At 42.1% G+C, this 17171-nt stretch overlaps 2 protein-coding genes across 2 annotated transcripts in view; one reads left to right on the forward strand and one right to left on the reverse strand.

Annotated features, from left to right (window-relative positions):
- Nucleotides 1-2035, reverse strand: part of LOC109419292 (uncharacterized) — a 49462-nt gene extending 47427 nt beyond the window's left edge. Inside the window, exon 1 of the mRNA XM_029853888.2 lies at nt 1910-2035. The gene's annotated coding sequence lies outside the window, so the exon portion shown is untranslated. The remainder of the gene's footprint in view (nt 1-1909) is intronic.
- A 12663-nt stretch (nt 2036-14698) lies between these two features.
- Nucleotides 14699-16600, forward strand: LOC109426099 (odorant receptor 63a-like). The gene is made up of 4 exons (XM_019701517.3): nt 14699-15322; nt 15386-15737; nt 15799-15897; nt 15964-16600. The coding sequence occupies exons 1-4, from the start codon at nt 14760-14762 to the stop codon at nt 16168-16170; spliced, it is 1221 nt and encodes a 406-aa protein (XP_019557062.3). The 5' UTR covers nt 14699-14759; the 3' UTR covers nt 16171-16600.
- Nucleotides 16601-17171: the final 571 nt, after the last annotated feature.

The following is a 17171-nucleotide window of genomic DNA, read 5'->3' on the forward strand; positions in this document are numbered from 1 at the left end:
GTAGCATAACATGTGGTGAGCGCCAATCAGATTTTTGCTGGCAGAGATGTTTCGGTTTCTAATGTGGCATGTATCAATCCCCCAAGCTGCATGATGTCACTAGTAGTAATCCTACATTATAGAGATCTGCGGAGGCGGCCATTGTGAGCCAATCGTGCAGAGAGAACTGTCAAAGTGTAAGCCAAATGAACATGCTTATCGTTCGAAGAAAGGCGTCGTTTGAACGGTATTGCAATCGGAAATAAATAAATTAAAATTATTTATTTTTAATATTGGCGGCATATGTAAGTTTAGTAAAAAGATAAAAATTTATTAATTCTGCTTTCAAAAGCTCATGCTTATGACGACACTTTTGTTGCTGCACTTGCCGAAAAAACTTCCATTGCTACTTCTTGTTTCATTTCTGCCGATATGATTAGCGTAACACTTTTGCAATAAATTTCAGATTTCTTCGATTTCTCCACTATTTCAACAAAATTTTGAAAAAAAAATTCTACCATAATTAGAAAATGTAAACAAAACAACTTGAAGCACAACGAAGTCAGGCACAAAGTTTGAACATCTAGCTTTGTAGCAAGTGTTGGCAGCTGTTATAAACAAAATAAACAGCGTTGCCGAATCGACTTATGTAACTTCCGCTCATCTCTATGTAGAGGATTTCTAGTCACTAGCAGATGAAAAAACATCCCCAGATAAATGAACCCCGTTTATTGGATGGGCCTGTATTACATATTATGCTAGCGAAAATGTAAATAAATGGGCCCACCGGTTGGACTTCAAAACTGGTAAACATTGAAAAAACAGCTGATTTGAAACGTCTCATAAAATGCCTTATTGCATGAATTTGTACATTGTGAGGCAAGCACAATAGAGATAAGTGACATTTCAACACACGAACACTAGCGCAAATTTTTCCTCACACAAAAGTGCACGCCGATTGAAAGGCTATTCAGATTGCATATGCAAATATTACCCAATCGAATTGGGTAAAACGGGTAAAGTGGGGCGGACCTGGTGTGATGGTTAGAACACTTGACTATCACGCCGAGGACCTGGGATCGAATCCCACTCCCGACAAAACTCGCAAAATGTGAGTTATTCCTTCGGAAGAGAAGTAAAGCGTGGGTCCCGAGATGAACTAGCCTAGGGCTAAAAATCTCGTTAATACAGATAAAAAAAAACGGGTAAATAATGATAAAACTAACGTCCGGGGTAAGAGTGCAAATATTTTTCTCGCAGTTTCACAACTACATCTACAAAAAAGGCACGCATACATTTGAACGTGATTACCACTATGATACACTATGCCCAGGGAGTCGAGAAAATTTTCCCGACCGGAACGGGAATCGAACCCGCCGTCTCCGGATTGGCGATCCAGTCTTAACCAATAGGCTAACTGGATACTGTAGTAAGCGTAGACGCTTACTACAGATTCCTGAAGCAATTCTCGAACTATTTCTTTAAGGAATCTCCAAACAAGCGCTGGAAAAATTCCCGGGCAGGATTCTCAAACGAATCCCTGTAAACATTCCCGAAGCAAACCCTGGTGGAAGTCCCGAAGGTTTTCAAAACTTTAGGGGTTTTGCACAAATCTGAATTCTGAAGAATCAAAATTTAATGGCGCACTGAAAAGTTGATCGATTGGTCAGTAACGGCGGGTAACCTAATCAATCGATTAACAGTTACTTTTCAGCGCGAACGGTTCTATTATTCCTCAGATTTTTTCCCTTTCTGCCCGGCAGCAACACATGATGCAGTGAGCAGTTGGAGCTTACCGCTACTGCGCAAAGCGACCACGTCGCACGCATAACCTCAAATTCTTTGCCCGCCGGAACTCCGCGTCCCATCATCCACAACCCACACCACAAGAAATATTAGCACAAACAGAACATTTTCCTGAAATCCTTACCTTGGCCGGCCAGCGACGCACTCGAACGGGGTAACAAATTCCTCCGGGGGAAAACAGCAATTAAAAAACCACACCACTTTTTCAACCGCACTAAAAACGACGCGAGCAGCGCACACGAACTCAAGCACATCGGAAGTGAGGGCTGGAGCTGGAGGAAGAGGCTGAACTGAAATTTTCATTCGCGGCGAAATGTTTTTATTTTCGCCTGTTTTTCGCTCATTCGCAAAGGGGGCGTTGAAATGTTATGTTACGTTGAATGTACACTGAAAACCAAAAATCGTTAAAATTTAAAAAAGTCGAGCTTTAAAATAAGGCCAAACATTTCAAATGGTCCTTCTGACATTTTTTATGAATTCGTGTAGTTGAAAATCGGAATTTTTGACACGCGAAAATCGATTTTTTTTTCCTTAACCGTTTGTCGGACGTACGTCGGGCACAGTGCGCTGGATAGAGGGCCAGGTCCGCTGTCCAGCGCACTACGTCCGACGTTAGATTTCACCCTGGATTTCACCAAGGATTTCACGTATGCATTTTGAGAAAATTCGATTTCAACCGCGACGACAATATTTACGTGGATTTGCTAAAAGGGTGTGTACCATTTCGCTTATTCGTTTAACCCTCGAGCAGTCGTGTCTTTGACTACCTGCAGCGACGCCGCGCTCACGCTGTGTACCACATGCGTGCATTTTTCATGGTATGCGTGTACTCAGTACACGACGCGACCGCTCCCGGGTTAACTTTTAGTTAAAATTTGACACTTTGGCGGTTATTTTTCATCGGATGGTTAAAAAATAGCTACGAGGGCGGCCCATTTAAAATGTGAAAGACGAGTAGTTATTCGGAACAAAATGCAGTACGCAGCCAAATCATTGCGAACAAAAAATAACTATCGAACTGTCAAAACTAACCCCGGTCGGGAGTAGGGTTAATTTTAACCGGACGCAAAATAACTATCGAAATGTCAAATTTTAACTAAAAGTTAACTAACTGAAAACGACGAATCAAAACCGTTGTATTGTAGATTTTGTTGGAAGTGTCACTGAGGGCCAACACTGTCCACAAAGCTACCCAGGGGACCGACAACAAACTACCGGGGGAATGTTTCGGACGCGTACGGCGGAGAACACCGGAGCCAAACACAAAGTAGGTCTGCTCGTCGCGGCGGTCGGGTTATTTAACTAACAACAATCATGTACAAAACAATAACAATATACATACATTAGGCAGGGTCGGCGCAGGGGAAGATGATTAACATCGCAACATATATTAGGCTGGCCCAAATATTCCAATACTCCTCCTCGATGTTGGTCATCACTATCACAAAGTTCCACAAAGTTAACAATCACACAAAGTCTTCAAAGTTCACATTGGACACAACAGCCTACACACAAAGTTCCTTCTTCTGCACCGAACACTTCTGCCTCGTCAAGTATTACCACAAAGAATCACAAAGTTCTTAACACTTAGCATCGGAGTCCCTCGTCATAACAATCAAAATATTCTTCTTCTTGGAACTCCTCCTCAGCGCGATGCCCAGCTGCATTTCTCCGGCGGTTGCCGATCTCCGCTCCTCCAGCTATCTTCAGGGCATACAGCTCACCACTAAGCTCCGCGACGGCTTCCACTCTTCCGCTGGAACTCACTATCTGGCACTTCGACTCCACAAAGTTAACTTTTAGTCCCTGCTGTGCCAGCTTCCGGACCGACAGCAGTCCACATTCCAGCTCCGGGATGTACAGCACATTCTTCACGAGCACTCTGTTATTTCTTCCGTCTCCATCGACGCACTCCAGGAAGCCTTCTCCAACACCGGCGGAACTCAACACCGAGCCGTCCGCCAAGTTCACGTTCTGCTTCACCTTTTCGTCGATTTTCACGAAGAACTTCCGGTCACTGGTCATGTGGCTCGAGCAGCCACTGTCCACGTACCAGGACCTCCGCTTCCGCTGACCTCCCACGCCGAAACAAATTCCCGGGTTCTTCTTCACTGCAGCTTTCTTCACTTCCAGATCTTTTCTTCCACTTTCACTTAGCATTGGGCACTCTCTCCGGAAGTGGCCTGGTTTCCGGCAGTTGTAGCAGACTCGCTGTCTAGGTTTTCTGCTTCCGTTCACTTTCAGCGCCCGGTCGTGGCGCTCCTCGGACGTTCCTTGCCGCTTCTCCACCCGTCGGTGGTACTCGTCCATCAGCCGCTGCTTCACGAATTCCAGTGACTGGTCGGCATCCGGGCGGCTCTCCAAGGCCGTCACCAGTCCATTGTAGGATTCCGGTAGACTCCGGTACACCATAGCTACCTGCAGCGAACTCTCGAGTTTCTGTCCCGCACACGATAACCGATCGAATAGCTCTTCGATCGCGAACAGGTGCTCCTCCATGTTCGCACCTTCTTCGTAGTTAAGACTACACAGCTTCTTCAGAAGCGACACTCGCGACATCACCGTAGCCTTTTCGTGGTACTTCTTCAGCTTTTCCCACACTTCGACAGCTGATTTTCCGTCTTTCACCAAGGCTAACTGATTGTCCTCGATATTGAGCACTATCAAGGCTTTTGCCTTTTGGTCTTCTTTAGACCACGCCGCAGTCACCGGCACCGGTTTCGCTTCTGAAACCGTATGCCACAGATCGTAGCTGATCAATAACATCTCCATTTTGATCTTCCACGTTTGAAAGTTTTTATTGTTCAAACGCGCAATTAACACTTTATCTGCCATTTCTACGAAAGTTCGTTTTTCCGTTGGCGCACACTGTACTCACGAAGCTACAACCAACAACACTCGAACGTACCCGCCGTACCTACACACACGAAGGCAGTACACTGGCAGAGTCTCTTCGCTTCGATTTCAATCGAACACCACCACGGCTACAGTCACTTTTCGCGGGTCAAAATGGCACAATAATCTTCTTTCTTCACTTCGGCTGCGGGACAAAATGGTGCACTAGGAGCCACCGGCACTTTCTTAACCGTTCTAGGCGCCGCTCCAACCAAACGGGAAATAACAATTTCGCCAACCACTTTTTCCACTGAGTCTGTCCCGGTTACTGTCAGCTGTTCTTCCACACAGCAGCTGATGGAACACAAGCCGAGTCGAGTAATTAATTTCACTCCCCCACCGACCGGCACCACAGAGAAGTAATCATCCGCGGGATGATTTTTCACTTCGCGACTGTCCGAGCACTTTTCCGGTTCTTCATCACACTGGGCCCATTACCTGTTGGAGTAATATCACTAAGGGCCAACACTGTCCACAAAGCTACCCAGGGGACCGACAACAAACTACCGGGGGAATGTTTCGGACGCGTACGGCGGAGAACACCGGAGCCAAACACAAAGTAGGTCTGCTCGTCGCGGCGGTCGGGTTATTTAACTAACAACAATCATGTACAAAACAATAACAATATACATACATTAGGCAGGGTCGGCGCAGGGGAAGATGATTAACATCGCAACATATATTAGGCTGGCCCAAATATTCCAATAGATTTAGCACCGTGCTGCCTTTTCTATGCGTTGAACTTAACGTCGGAAGTAGTGTGCTGAATAGAACATCAGATTTACTATACCAGCGATCTACTTCCGACCAAGCTTCCGACGTTATGTTTAACGCACAGGAAAGCCAGCGGAAGTCAATGAAGTTACTTCCGACATCAATTTGGTGCTAAATCCACAATGTTTGGAATCGCCGTTCGAATCGTCGTTCGATTGAAGGGCGAAACAGCAGGTAAACTGACACGTCGCTTTAACATATTGTCGTCGTGGTTGAAACCCGAAGCTTCCCCTGATAAAAAATATCATAAAAATACGATAAATTTTATTGTTACAACACCATTTTTTCGAAAAATATTCACCATCAAACGTATTGTAATTTACACGGCACACTCACCATCACCCCTATTGTTGTATACCATTCGGCGAATGGTAAATGGCACTTTTACAATAAAAAATGGTGGTTGTTATGTATCTTAACCATAAAATTTTGAGAAAATTTTCATACACTTTTTCGCGAAAAACAATAGAATGTATTGTGTTTTTATGAGACATTTTTAGGGCAATTTTCAAAAGAAAACAATACATCTTAATGTTTTTTATTGTCCTTACAATATTGTGCGGGCATTCCCTTATCGAACACGACGGTTCGGAACGTTCGTGCCACGAACCGTCGCAAAAATCTTCCGTTTTTGCCTTCACACCTGGTTTCACAGTCGAATGTGTCAAAAGTGACAGAGTGGCACGTGCTTTTTTTGCTGCCTCACTCACATTTCATCTTCGCTCTCTTTCTTTTTTCAATGATGACAGCAGTAGGTCGCATCAAAAAACAAGATAGTTTGTGCAAAATTGGCAGCAAGGAGACATCAAATTGACAAGGTTCGTAGAAAAGGATGTTTGAAACAGGGTGTCGAATCGACCTTCGAATCCAGTGGCCAAGGAAAATCACAATATCTATAATTTTAAAAGAATGCATGGAAACACGCTTTTGACACATTCGACTGTGAAACCAGGTGTGAAGGAGAAAACGGACGATCTTTGGAACTGTTCGAGGCACGAACGTTCCGAACCGTCGTGTTCGATAAGGGAATGAGCGCTTGCACACTGACGTCATCAGTGTCTCCTTCTCTTTCTTTCCTTCGGCGTCGGTCCATAAAGCCGTCCTTGCCCTCAAAAAAATTTGAGGGCAATGTCTACAAATCGCATGAGAATTCGATGAGGTTAGGTTTTTGCTGAAAGCCTCTATGCCCGCACAATATTACAATACTTCCTAATCTATCACACAGGTTGAACATAACCTCAATCTGCAAAGTTTAGCTCCCGATTTAGGCTCCCGCTGAGAGAGCAAATTGAGTCAGTCCGCAAGACCCAGCGCAAGAGCTTCGGATTTCACAGTGTCTCGCCCTTGGTCTTGTCCCTAGCTTCGCGTTAGTTGTCAACATTTGAGTGATGAAATCAAAGCAGAAAGTGTTTCCATTCAGACGGCTGTGCATTCTTCGGCTTCTCTACGTATTTCCTCTGGTTCCATATATGATATTCCCTAGCTGGAGTTTAATTACTGATTAAACGGAACTGGAGACAGCAAAACCGTAATGTCAAACGCCCAATCGATTAACCGTTTGGAGTTTAATTGTTACGTGTTCGAGTGATTGTGAACATATACCTTTAGCCTATGCAACAATGCAGCAGGTGGCATGGAAATAACATTACTTCAGTTGATATTGCATGTCAGCAAAGGTGAGCAACGGCAGATAAATCCAATTGTTTTCTTTAATAAATACAGCTTTATTTGTAATGTAGATTCAACGACTTAATATTTGAAATAGATTCAAAGTCAGTTTGACTGCTCCTATATGATTCTTTTACCCCATGAGTCTGCATTTTTTTATTTTTTTATTTTTGCCTATCCCGTACACTAAGTGTACTGGAAAGGCTATATTGTATTTTTTACGAATAATCAGACTTTCACGACGAAATTGAAATCGCCCAAAAATCGTACTTATCTGTCATCTCCGACAGCTTTTCGCTTCCTACCCAAGATTCAGGCGAAATCAGCGTGGTTTGTTGTAAAAACAAGATCAGCTGGTGGTTGCCGAACAATAAGGATGAACGTAAACATCGGATGCCCAGCTGATTTTGTTGTGTAAACATGATCAGCTGGTAGACCGAGAACAATGAGAGAAAATGGTAAACATTGAGACGGCCGGCGAAATCTGTCATTAGATCGGGCGAATTGCTAAAGAGCAACAACAGAGAGCGACAGCGAAACCGAAAGCGAAATCGGAGAACGACGAAATTTATTGCACTAAGGACTGTTCAATTTATAAAACGGACAACTTGCTTGTGTGATATCTTTTTTATTTTTCAATAAAATCATTATCAGTTTTTTGCATATCTTTCTGTAGCTATTCTCAAATGTAGGAAAAATATAACATTAAGCAAAATGCTCTTTATTGTGTAACTGAAGCGGTTTTCGTTAAACATCAATAAAAACCCATTTCTCAAAATTCGACATATTGTGATTTTCCTTGGCCACTGGATTCGAAGGTCGATTCGACACCCTGTTTCAAACATCCTTTTCTACGAACCTTGTCAATTTGATGTCTCCTTGCTGCCAATTTTGCACAAACTATCTTGTTTTTTGATGCGACCTACTGCTGTCATCATTGAAAAAAGAAAGAGAGCGAAGATGAAATGTGAGTGAGGCAGCAAAAAAAGCACGTGCCACTCTGTCACTTTTGACACATTCGACTGTGAAACCAGGTGTGAAGGCAAAAACGGAAGATTTTTGCGACGGTTTGTGGCACGAACGTTCCGAACCGTCGTGTTCGATAAGGGAATGCCCGCACAATAGATGGCCATATTAAAAAATTTCATACTTTTTGATCCATTGATGCAGATTTTCGACTCTAGTGAATCATGTTATTATTTGTTTTCAACAAAGTTGGTCTTATGTTATTCTACACCTTATTTAATAATAATCGAATGCAAAATTTTTATTTCCAACACCATTGTTATTCAAAATTTGCATTAGGTTGCAGTGTTGTTTGGAAGAACCTTCAAAGAACGAATCTTTTTTGATTACTGTGCCTGTAATGGCGCACAGTAACCAAACCAGCAATGCTATTAAGAAACAGTTTTCTGCATTTAAAACCACATTCTTCCCACTTTCGACTGGATGCATAAAAAAATTGATTATTCAATATTTTCATGTCCTTTTTGCTTAACAATTGAATTTTATTCAGAAAATCGAATCTCACTTAAGACTTCAATATCTCAACACATAAATTTTCCAATTGAGTTTAAATTTTGCCAGAATGTTTATTACTCATGCTGCTGCAGCATGGCACATACTTTTCTAGCATTAAAAACGATATACTATATGTCAACAGTAATTTTATATATATTTTCAATTTTCAGCAATTGAAAATTTCACCTCATTTAACACTTGGCCGATTTTCTATAAAACAAAACTTTTTTTATTCGATTCAAAAATGATTACTGTAATGAAAGATGATGCACAGAACAACGAAGCAAGGGTGGTTAAATTTGAACAACGCGTCTTCTTTTTATAACCTTGTAAAGTTGTCCGTTTTATAAATTGAACAGTCCTTATAGTCTAAGTGAATAAAAAAATCGCAATATTTAATGATAAAAATAAAAACATATTCATATCGCAATTAGCACGTCTGGAAACAATATCTTCAATAAGGACCAACACTTTTTGGCCGCATTCGATACAAGTTTTCTCACCGTGCGATAAAAATACTGACAGCGAAATCAGAATGGAAAACACGTGTTTTGGGCTGAACAGCTGTTGAAGTATAAGGCGTTGTTCAGTTGATTACCTCGTGCTGTGCTAATTCACCACTGCTGAACACAAGTTCAGGAGTGATCATTATTGAGTCATGGGAAGATTATGTTTTGCTTTGAGTGCTGCATCTCACCATCTCTAGGATGGCGCAGATAGGATGGCATGCGGCTGGCAATCGACAGGTCTCGAGTTCTAATCCAGATTTAGGTAATTTTATATGTAATTATTATTTCATAATAGTGTTCTCAACTTGAGAGCAAATATTTACTCTCGTGAGAGTTCAACATTTTTGCATTTTATTTATTTTCAGTCATTTTTGCCAAAGCTTAATAAAGACTTTCCAGTGCATTTGTAAAACGCTTTGAACAACAAAAAATTAAGTTGGTGCACCACATGATGCTTTATAACTTCTCCAAATTTGTGTGAACAAAACCCGAACATAGGTTGTACGTGAAAATAATTCAAATGTTATTCAACATTATGCTGAATTAATTCGTCATAATGGTGCCTGCTAAATGAGTGATTGTTAGTTGGGACATCACTTTTTGGCAGTAAACCTCAACCGATTTTAATGACCGACAGTTCATTCGACGCGGAATCTGGTCCCATTGTTTCCTATTAAAAATGGTTCGGATCGGTCTAGCCGTTCCGGAGTTATGGCCATTTAGGTGTTCCGGACCGGTACCCCAGGAAGGGGCCAGATATGAAAATGCATGTGACACATAAAACCGCGGTATTTTCCATAACCTGATGAATTGTATGCAGGAAAATACTCTCAGACCATATCTGAACCGGTAGTGTTCCAGAACCGGTTCCGGGTGTCCCGCCGGAAGTGGCCAAATATTAAAGTGGAGCAAACCTATGCACGCGACACATCAAATCGCGGCTTTCTCGATAACCTGATAAACGGTTAGCAAGAAAATAGGCTCACACCACATTAGAAACTACAGGTAGTGTTCCGGAACCGGTTTCGAGTGTCGCGCCGGAATTGGCCAAATACAAAAGTGAACCAAACCCATGCATGCGACACACCAAATTGCGGCTTTTCTGATAACATGATGAACGGTAAGCAGGAAAAGAGTCTTAGACCATATCTGAACCGGTGGTGTTCCGGAACCGATTCCGAGTGTCCCGCCGGAAGTGGCCAAATACATAAGTGAACCAAAGTAATGCATGCAACACATCAAATTGCGGCTTTTTCGAAAACCCGATGAACGATTAGCAAGAAAATAGAACCAGTCTACATTAGAAACTACCGGTAGTGTTCCGGAATCGGTTACAGTTGTCCCGCCGGAAGTGGTCAAATGTAAAAGAGAACCAAACCCATGCATGTGACACATCAAATCGCAGCTTTTTAGGTAATCTGATGAACGTTAACAAAAAAAAATCTCAGACCACATTAGGGAAAACCCGTAATGTTCCAGAACTGATTCCGGGTGTCCCGCCGGAAGTGGACGAATGTGGAAGGAAACCAAACACATGCGTGCGGCTCATTAAATACCGGCTTTTTCGATAACCTGAAGAACGATCAGCAAGAAAATAGTCTCAGATCACATTAGAGACTACCGGTAGTGTTCCAGAACCGATTCCGGGTGTCCTGCTGGAATTGGTAAAATGTAAAAATGATCCAAACCCATGCATGTGACACATCAATTCGTGGCTTTCTAGGAAATCGGGTGAACAGTTAGAGGAAACTAGTTTCATACCATATTTGGGACAATTGGTACTGTCCTGGTTCCAGATGTCTCGCCGTAAGTGGTAAAATGTAAAATTGAACCAAACTCATGCATTCGGTGCATCAAATCACGGCCTTTTCGATTACCTGATGAACGGTTAGTAAGAAAATAGGCACAGACGACATAAGTTACTACCGGTAGTGTTTGTGGTTCCGGGTGTCCCGCCGGAAGTGGCCATATACAAAAGTTAACCAAACTAATGCATGCCACACATCAAATCGCGGCTTTTTTGATAACCTGATTATCGGTTAGCAAGAAAATAGGCTCAAACCACATTAGAGATTACCAGCAGTATTACAGAACCAACTTTGGGTGCTTTGCCGGAACTACGAAAGTGAGCAAAATCATAGCAAGCGATAGATATGTGTAATTGTTCTCTTCATCATGATAAAACTAAAGTGACCTCAGAACTCATCAAATCACACCATTTGAGATTCCTACTCATCCTTACAGTCAACGTTGTATGGGAAAATTAAAATTTCATCGCAACAACCCTGAACATTTTTTTTTCAATCCCCTTTTGGGTCTAAAGCGAGGTCTAAAGTTACTACACAAAATTCTGATGTGACTGGTTGCGCCCTCGCGCTCTGTAATGTGGTTGAAATTTTATTGGGATTTAGTTTGGGAAATTTCACTTGCTTGCATTTTTTTTGTCCAATTTTACATGGATCTTGTAATCAGCGATAATAAAATATAGCCTGAAGTGTACAGAAAAAACTTTGTCGACGACCCCAAAGTGATCTGTGGTTGTGAAAAAGGTTATATCTTAGCTTGTAATCATCGTCTTCATATTGATTGGCCTCCAATGACAGTGAAGGTGGTCAAGCAGTCAACTGAGAGCTCTGATATTTTTAAGCTCTGCCTATACGTTGAACATAACGTCGGAATATGCGTCATCAATAAGTTTTTCTATTCGATAATGGCTTTGATAAAATTCTTGCTTTTCTCAATAAAGTATTCTCAGGATTCAGGAACACTTCGGCTTACGTCGACATCATGAGTACATATTCGACGAGAAAGGCGCTATCACCACTAGGTGGATTAATCAGGGTTTTTACATATACAATGGGTGGCCAAAATGTTTTGGATAGGCAACTTTTTTTTATCTCACAAAAAAGTTCAACATGCTGTAACATGATTCAATTCGGTTCACTGGTTTCCGAGATATGACACCTCAAAAATGAGTTGTCTGAAAAATAGTGTTTTACGCGAACGGTTCTAACTTTGCGAAATATTAATCAATCGAGCCCAAATTTGTACCAATGATGCACACATAATAGGTTGACAAACAGTCAAAATTTGAGATTTTTTGATGCGCTCTATGAAAAGTTATAGCTTGTTGAACTTTTTTGTGAGAGAAAAAAAAGTTGCCTATCCCAAACATTTTGGCCATCCCCTGTAGTTGCATGAAGTGGGTGACGACGAGGTACATAAGTATCATTACAGCGTGCTTAACCGTTATTGCAATATTGAGGCTCCAGTTTGACTAAAGTTTGAAATACATAACAACTAATGGGTAGTACGCTGACCGCAAGATATTTCTTGGCCTATCTCGATGCGTGGAAAATTCAGGCAAGGAATCGCTCAAGAAATAATAAAGCGTCGCTTTATTCCGGATCCTAGTTCGGAGCTGAAACGAAACGTCAAATCAAATGGGGCTTGCTGTGTTAAATTTCTTGACCATTTCGGTCACGGAAAAATAATGCACTGAACGGAAATTCCTTGAGCGATTCCGTTTGAAGTGCATACCTCCCATAATGAGAAAACTGTCAAGTTCAATTCAAATAAGTTAGGTTAAAAAGCAAACCCGCAGACGATCCTGTGGTAGCTTGGTACTCATCAAGTAGGCTGATGACAGGAGTTCAATTCAGGACCACTCCAACTGTCAAGAAGCAAGCACGGAACCCACCACAGATCCTATATTAGAAGTCGTTTCAGTGTCCAGTCCAGTCCATATGTTAAAGATGGCTTTACGTCAAACTGAAATTTCTTCAGTCGCATTTGATTCGGTTGTGGCCGAAGGCAAGTTCACATGAGAAAAGGGGAGAAAACTCGCCTAATTGTAAATACAGAAAGAATAGTGTTGAACTCATCCACTGATTTGCGGTAATCTGACCTGCGTCTTTCCGGGTTGACCTATATTCGTATTCCTCTCATTATTTATTTATTTCGTTAGTTTTTTTTCGCTGAGTGTTTGGACACCTGGTTTATCACTTATTTAAACATTTTATTGAATTTAAATTGATGTTTCAACTTATTCACTTTTTTCTCTTTCCTTTCTTTTGTATCAAAAAAAAAGCCACGAATTTTAACAAAACAAGGCACGGAAAAAAAATCAAAACTGAATAAATAATAAAAAATGCACGGAAAAATAAAATTTCGGAAAAGTGAATAGTTCAAACGTAAGAAAAACAGTATAATATATTGTTACATAAAGATCGAATGTAAATGCATAGTAGCTACAATGTGCAAAGCTTTTAGTGAACCATTCCATTACAATATACTTTATTGTAGCTGGTATACCTGTAGCTGTATACACTGTAGGGTGCAGGAATGGTATTCCCCACACACCCTATGGTAAGTTTTTATCCGGGTTGTTAGAATCCCAAAATGGCCGCCACAATGGCCGACTTTGGCACCTACTCGCGATTTCGAGCGCACAAATCTCTTCGAAAATAATACCAGCGCACCTGATCTTCTTATTTTAAGCTTATTATTGTGAGTTTCCTTGCCAACTGGATTCGAAGGTCGATTCGGCACGACATCCTATTTCAAACGCCCTTTTCTACGATTTTCGTCAATTTGATGTCTCCTTGCTGCTACTTTTGCACAAACTATCTCGTTTTTTGACGCAACCTTCTGCTGTCATCGTTGAAAAAAGAAGGAGAGCGAAGATGCAATGTGAGTGAGGCAGCAAAAAAGAGCACATGTCACTCTGTCACTTTTGACACATTCGACTGTGAAACCAGGTGCGAAGGAGAAAGCGGACGATTTTTGGAACTGTTCGAGGCAGGAACGTTCCGTTCCGTCGTGTTCGATCAGGGAATACCCGCACAATACAATTGAGCAAGTACAGAATAATAAAATGTACTGTTGTTCGAAGCTTGCTTCTTGAGATTTGTGCGTCTGAAGTTTTGATGCACTATTTAAGAGGTTTTCCAAGACGTTTGTCCTTAAACGCTTTTTTTTTTCGACGAACCTAGTCCATTGATTCTCCTTGCTGTCACTTTTGCACAAACTACCTTGTTTTTATGCGACCTTTTGCTGTCATCGTTGCAAAAAGGAAAGAGAGCGAAGATGAAATGTGAGCGAGCCAGCAATAAAAAATCACGTGTCACACTGTCACTTTTGACACATTTGACTGTGAAGCCAGATGTGAAGGCAAAAAGCGACGATTTTTCGGACTGTTCGTGGCACGAATGTTCCAAACCGTCGTGTTCGATAACGAAATATCCGCACAAACACAGTGAAACAAACAACTCACTTGCAAATTTCTCAAACATTTGAAAAAGAATGATGTGCTAAGACTGATCAAATGACAAATTCGTATTCAATTGGGCATTTTCCATGACTTGAATCAAGTCACTTGTACTGTAAACTTGTAAACGAGGCATTAGACGGGGCAAATGGGATAAATTCCTTTGTCTTGAGTGGAAAAGTTGAACACGCTATGCACATGTACGAAAAAAAGTTGGAAAAAAAATCTTAGTATAGTTTTATGAAAATCGTCCTGTACCTATGATTTAACTTAAACATTCTGTTCCAATTCATCACCATTCCGAAGCACCGTTCGACTCGATGATGCTATAAATTCCCATGTACAACACTCACCCGGGGCATTACAGTTGGTTGGTACCCATTCGAGCCATGTGGCCCCGGTTGAGAAAATTCCTCGCCCCGGAACCGGAACTGCTCTCGTTCGGGTTGCAAATGCTACGCTTCGTAGGTCTGTGGGGTGACCGGCGCCGCATCGTACGCTATCTGCTGGTGCTCCTCAGTGAGCTGATGTTCCTGATCGGGCCGAAAGCTCTACTCGGTTCCGGCAAGGAGGGCATCGACTCGACCGTTCGCAACATTGCCGAGCTGATCTTTCTGGTTGAGGTTTGCATTTCGATTGGCATTTTCGCCAGCCGACGGACCTCGTTCGAGCGCTTGATGGCGATTCTGGAGGAGATTCTCCGCCGTAAGTGGCCTCAGGACCTCCAGGATGAAATTGATCGCTTCCATCGACGGATGGAGTTCTTCGCTCGGGCTTATGCGCTTTACATTGGATTTCTAGTGGTGCTGTTCTGCTGTGTTCCGGTTGGATCAACCTTGGTCAAACTGGTCCGCTTTGACGAGTCGGAGAGAAGTGACTTTATGCTGGTCGTTGAGCTACAGTGAGTGTAGAGATTGAATTTTTCAGCAACCTGATGGGTAGGCTCAACTCTGTCTGATTTAAGATTCTTTTGGTTCGACATTCGACGGAACGCCTTTCATTATGCAATCTACATGATGTTCTGTTTGGTGGCGGTGAGCTGCTCGGCCTACCAAAGCGTGCTGAAAGGGTCGATCATCGTGGTTGTGACTCAGTATGGGTCCAAGCTGTTTGAACTGATCAGTAAGCGTATCGAAGCCATGGCTAAAATCCCAAAGCAAACAGACCGAGATCGTGAACTTCGGGAGATCGTTAAACTGCATGGTTTGGCTATGGAGTATGTGCACCATTTGGAGTCCACGATAAGCTTTGTCATGATAAATCAGATCATGAACTGTATCCTAATTTGGTGCCTGATGATGTTCTACGTCTCGACGGTATGGTGCTCGATGCATGATTAACCAGGGAATTTCACGAACCTAAACTATCCAATTTCAGAACTTCGGACCCAATGCAGCGAACGTGATGCTCCTGTTTCTGGTCCTGATGGGCGAAATGGTGGTTTACTGCTTGAACGGAACTGCTCTCAGCGAACAGGTAGGTTACCAACGCACACCTGTTCTAGTTCAGTGAACGATTAATCGATTTTAATCCCACAACTAGGCGGCCGGTGTCAGCCACGCTATTTACCATTACCCGTGGTACACTGAGTCGGTGCAAATGCAGAAACATATGCAGCTAATCATTCAGCGAGCTCAACGGCCAACCGGCGTCACGGCCGCCAAGTTTTACTATGTCAACATCGAACGGCTCGGGATGGTCATTCAGGCGTCCTACTCGTACTATTTGATACTGAAGAAAAGGTTTTAGAAATCAGATAATTCGATGGCTGTGACACAGAAAGGCTGAGTTTTGCCAACCATGAACTAGGTGGCGGTAGTGAGCAAACGCGAAACTCGAACAAAACAGATGCGAGCGCCACGGGTGGACTGTTGACCAACCATCAAATTTTTAAACTTATCGTTAAACCAGCGAATGGCTAGAATCTAGGTTAGAGTCTAGGTTAGAATGATACGTCTGCTTGTCTGTGGATGTGACATGGGTGTATATTTGATCTAGCAAACGTTTTTAATATCGTTATGTATTGACTGTTCCAGAAATTATAAACATGCTTGGTTTGTTCAATCTAACTGTTCACCAAGGACTTTTCTATGTCATCGAAGCTTCAAAAAAAAAAAAAAAAAATATGAATTTATTTGAGTTTCTTTTAGGAATACATTCATCTTAGTATTCTCTTATTAGTTGTTTGAAAATCTTCAAAAAAACAGAAATTATTTTAAAAAGATTTATCGATGTTTACTCCGGAATTCCACACCAGCACTTCGTTTAAATTTTAGACAGAAGTTTCATAGAGAATTTAGCGCAAATTTGTCCGAAGATTTGTACAAGAATGCCTGTTAATTTTTCTCTTTGGGAATTTCTGCGGGAGTTCCTCGGGAAAATTTCCTGCAATTCCTTCAAAAGTTTTTCTGAATTTTCTCCAGGTATTCCTTGCAAATTCCTCCAGGAGTTCCTCGGGAATTCCTTCAGGAGCTCCTAGGAAAATCCTCAAGAAGTACCTCGGGAGTTCCTTAGTAATTCTTCCAGGACTTCATCGGGAATTACTCGAGAATTCTTCCAGGAGTTTCCCAAGAATTTCTTCGGGAGTTCCCCGGGAGTCCCTCCAGGAGTGTCTCGGAGAATCCACCAGGAATCCCTCAGGAATTTCTCCACGATTTTCTCGGAAATTCCTCCACGAGCTCCTCAGCAATCCCTCCAGGAGATTTTCGGGTATACCTTCAAAAGTTACTCGGAAATTTCTTCAGAAGTTC

Source organism: Aedes albopictus, chromosome 3 (assembly GCF_035046485.1).
Source record: "Aedes albopictus strain Foshan chromosome 3, AalbF5, whole genome shotgun sequence".
Lineage (NCBI taxonomy): Eukaryota > Metazoa > Arthropoda > Insecta > Diptera > Culicidae > Aedes > Aedes albopictus.